Source organism: Notothenia coriiceps, unplaced genomic scaffold (genome assembly GCF_000735185.1).
Source record: "Notothenia coriiceps isolate Sejong01 unplaced genomic scaffold, NC01 NC01_scaffold00012078, whole genome shotgun sequence".
Taxonomy (NCBI): domain Eukaryota; kingdom Metazoa; phylum Chordata; class Actinopteri; order Perciformes; family Nototheniidae; genus Notothenia; species Notothenia coriiceps.
The window spans coordinates 1-4,295 of record NW_011344779.1 but is presented as its reverse complement, the minus strand read 5'-3'; the positions used below and the strand labels follow the sequence as shown (position 1 = coordinate 4,295).

At 40.9% G+C, this 4,295-nt stretch overlaps 1 protein-coding gene across 1 annotated transcript; it reads left to right on the top strand.

Annotated features, from left to right (window-relative positions):
- Positions 1-1,026: 1,026 nt before the first annotated feature.
- LOC104947155 (RNA polymerase I-specific transcription initiation factor RRN3-like) lies at positions 1,027-3,314 on the top strand (the record flags this gene model as incomplete). The annotated part of the gene is made up of 4 exons (XM_010773116.1): positions 1,027-1,156; positions 1,391-1,450; positions 2,252-2,315; positions 3,214-3,314. Coding segments are annotated over 4 exons (355 nt in total), but the record flags the coding sequence as incomplete, so codon positions are not given.
- Between the last annotated feature and the right edge of the window lie 981 nt (positions 3,315-4,295).

The window sequence follows — 4,295 nt, the reverse complement described above, 5'->3', positions numbered from 1 at the left end:
ACCTGGAGAACATTTCAGCTGCAACATTAGCTTGTTGATAAGCTTGGGATATGAGATAGTTTTGTAACCATTCGTGGTTAAGGCATCTGTGCTATTGTATGCATTATATTTGACCCAACATTTCTACAGGCATGGCAGAATATGGCACTCTTTTTACATTAATATTCTAGCCATTGTCTATTTGTATACCACGAGCTGCAAAATGACCGCCTAACCCCACTCTGTACAGACGGGTACTTGTTTAGATATACCTGGGCAGGCTCTGTTTTGCCGTGGTATCCTGGCACCTGCGGGCCGCAGAGTGGCGGCGTAGTTTCGGGCGACGAAGACTGCTGCTCCGGGGGCGAGGGCGGCGAGTCAGGCGGGAGTAAGCTAGTGTCCACAACGGAGGGTAACAACGTGATGTCCCCATCTAACCTGTTGCTACTGTCTGCAGTAGATGCAGTGTTGCTGTAGCACTTTGGAAATTATGAACGGGCAGCGGAGCAGGTCACGCGCACCTGACACAATTTGTTGTTTGTATTTTTCGCTCCGTTCTCTTTTTTGAATAGAGGGTGCATAACATTCAACTGCCCCTAAGATCCCGACGCTAAGCCTGAAGGGTATACACACCAGGTTTACTAATCTACCCACACAATTTGTCTGGTGTCGGAATGTCTCGCTATGTTAGTACATTCTTAAAAAACAAAACACCATTTAATTTCGGGTTAAAATGTAACGGGTAATATATTACCCACATTTCATAAGTAATGTAACAGCAAAAAGTAAGATATTACTGTAACTCCGTTACTTTTGTAACACGTTACACCCAACGCTTTGTATATATATATATATATTTATATATATATATAAATTAAGAACAATATAATTATGTCAAACTGTTTACACAGTGTTAAGACATTGTTAAATGAGTGTGGGGGTCAGTTAGTTCTGCAGCCTAATGGCTACATGCACAGAGGAGTGGGTTGGATGTAAAAATGAATGAGCACCAATTTTGACTTTGGATTTATCGCCTTGTGTTTCCAGAGGCTCCCCTGGGTGGGCCGCAGCCAGGCAGTGGTGGAGGAGTACATGGCCTTTCTCAGTAACCTGGTGTCGGCTCAGACTGTGTACCTGTGTGCCTGCCTCAAGATGGTGGTCTCACACTTCAGCCCCAGTAAGTCCTTCTCACTGCTTATCAAAAATCTAAATATTGATAGAATACAAAAATGGGATTCAAGCTCTCACTCTGTCAAAGTAGTGACATAATGTTGGTTTTCTCCTGGTCTGGTCCTCATGTTATGTTTGCAGTGTTTACATTTCTGTTTGAAAGCAGAGTGCAGAGTTGCTGTGTCCTGTATGTCCTGTAAACCAGCTTCAGTGGAGATGTAACATGTGTTCTTGTTTCCAGAGAGAGTGACCATCTGTGAAGGCGGGGTGGATATCTCTGACTCAGACGATGATGATGAAAGTAGGTGTCATCCTTAATTTTCCACGTGGAATGTCAATAGCTAAATGTTAGCATGAAAAACGTACTATGAGAATGTGAGTATGTTATAATATAACAAACTCACATTCTTAGAGATATCGCATATCTCAGAGGGCTGATCGTTTGTAGATTCAAACCTCTGTTCATTATATTCACATTGAAAGCTCCTTTTATTGCTTAAACCAGATAGTATATTATAAATATACTATTAGTAATCAGTGGTGGCTGTGTAGGATGTTGTTATGACTGTGACTGGTGCATTGTTCAGTCAACATTTATTATAAAATTTCAAAATAATTTACAAACATGTTTTTATTATACCAAATAACCTGCTTCAATAGGTATTTGTTGCTGTTTAGACTTTTTTTTTTTTTTTCATTGAGGCAAACAACTCTTTGCTCTACTGCTAACTGCAATATATATATCTGCTACTGCTTATATTCTTAAAGAAAGATGAAAAAAATACAACTCATTTAATTTGATCCATCACACAAATTGAGGATTTTTTTTGGGTTGATTACTTCAGAGATGATACAGTAATCACATATTCACATAGCGATCTAAAGCAGTCCTCATCTGTGCATCATCGCCCTCACACCGGCTGTGAAGGTAAAACAGAAGACATCTGGTCGGATCTCAACATCTGGCCGAGGCGTGTGATGGTCTTATTGCTGCTTCAAAGTTTAGGCAGGCTGTGCGGGCATGATGAGTGGGAATATGGTAACTACAGATGATGGACTGATGTTAAACGGACCGTCTCCTCTGCTGCTGTGATTTGTTCAGACCTCCCCAGGAACTTTGATCAGTGTCACCAGGCGCTGCAGCTCATCACCAGATACGTTCCATCGTAAGTCACTCATGATTCAGTTTTCTCTTCCTGTCACTCGTTTACCCACCTGAACTAAAGATTGGGCTTTAGTGTGTGCAGGAACCATAATGAACCAGCTCTGAACTTCCCATAACAAATGTTATCTAAAACCAGCCAGATGACTTATCACTGCATTATTTCAACATTTAAAAAATGAAACATATTAGTCTATACCTGAAAGAGGCATATTTTACAGTCCGTCTAGGAATATGTGATTCCTATAAGGATTTATATGAATACTTTTCTATGCGCCGAACACTTACATTGAATCTGTGGTTTATCCATGCTTCAACGTTCTGCTCTGGAAAAATGAAAACTAACATCTAAAGAAAAGTTTGGACTTATCTTGAACTGGAGTATGAGCAGACTGGTTCCATATCCACTAAGATAGGCAAGATGTGATGTGAATAAGTCCCAGGATGTTATCTTCCCACTATCTTGACTTTAAGGAAGCCAGGAGGGACAGTGAAATGTAACTCTTTTTTGATTGAGAGAAGACGGGGAGACACAGCTAGAGGACCGTAGGCAGGATCTATTCAAATGATCTACCTTAGCATAACACTACCAGTCAAACGTGTGGACACACCTTCTCAATCAAAGGTTTTTATTTATTTTAATAAAAATCATATTCTGGATTTTTTTGTACACTTTTTTGTTAGATCATTCCATATGTGTTCTTTCATAGTTATGATGTCTTCAGTATTAATCTACAAAGTAGAAAACAAAAAATATTGAATGAGAAGGTGTCTCCAAACCTTTGACTGGTACTGTATATAATGAAATCATGTATTACTATGCATGGTCAGGGCTTCACAACAACTCCTGTCCTGCCCGGGGGGTCTGATTTCTAATGTGAAGGTGTGTCCTCTGCTCTCAGCACCAGTCGCTTCCTGATGCCCATCCTGCAGGAGAACTTCCCCTTCGTGCAGAAATCCTCCAGAACTCTGGTGAGTCTGCACACAGAGCAGAAACAAGAAAGCAATTATACAATTTATATTTAAATACATTTATAAAGAGCCATTAAAAAGCCAAATATATACAAATTATAATAAAATAACGCCACAAATTATTTTAACGCGATTAACGCATGTGTACTTTTTGTCCTCGGCCGCCCCCTAGTATCAGAGCGCATCGAGTAAAATACCATCAACAAGCTGATGCTGACAGCCCCGCTCCTGCCGTCCGCTTGCGGCAGAACACACTTCCACGCTCACAGGCAGGCCCTGACTGAGAGAGACCTTACGTGTATTGTTGTTGTTAGCATCAGGTGCTAGCTAGCTGCGCTAACGGATATAAGGAACTGTGTTCGTTATTCCTGCGTCCAGGAGAGAAGCTTTAAAAAGGAGACTAAATGGAGTTTCTGAGAATGTTCAAATGGGTACTTTAATTAAAAAAGGCGCGCTTATGTTACAAGCAGAATATTTTCAGTGAGGCGAGAAAGGCTGCAGCTTCCTCTCGCAGTGGCCGGCCGAGATCAAGAGACCCCACAAGTATTCCTCCTTCCCGCTTGCTGGCTGTTTGCTCCTCCTCTCTAGGGGCTGTGGTGACGTGGGAGACTTCCCCCTCGTTCTTCTGTGTCCGATATTCCGTTAAACGGAGGATTTCGACATTTTACATTCATTGCTTACTTCTACATGCCCTTTCTCCTCCTTATCACTTTCATAACTTTATATTTAATACATGTTAACGGCGTCAATAGCCACTTTAATGATACTAATGGACGGTAATCCCGGATGTCGTCATGAAGGATTTTCAGAGTAAAAGCTTGTTATTGAGAACTTCCGTTTTTTTCCAGAATAAAATAGCATTTAAACTGACGGTATATTCTAACTAAATTATGCCATAAAACATTGATTTTAATTTCTAACAGCTGTTTAAATGAAAACAGAGGAGCGACATTTCGCCGACAACTGCGCCGAGCACTTGACTTTATGCAAGTAGCCAGACAGTGGGACATTG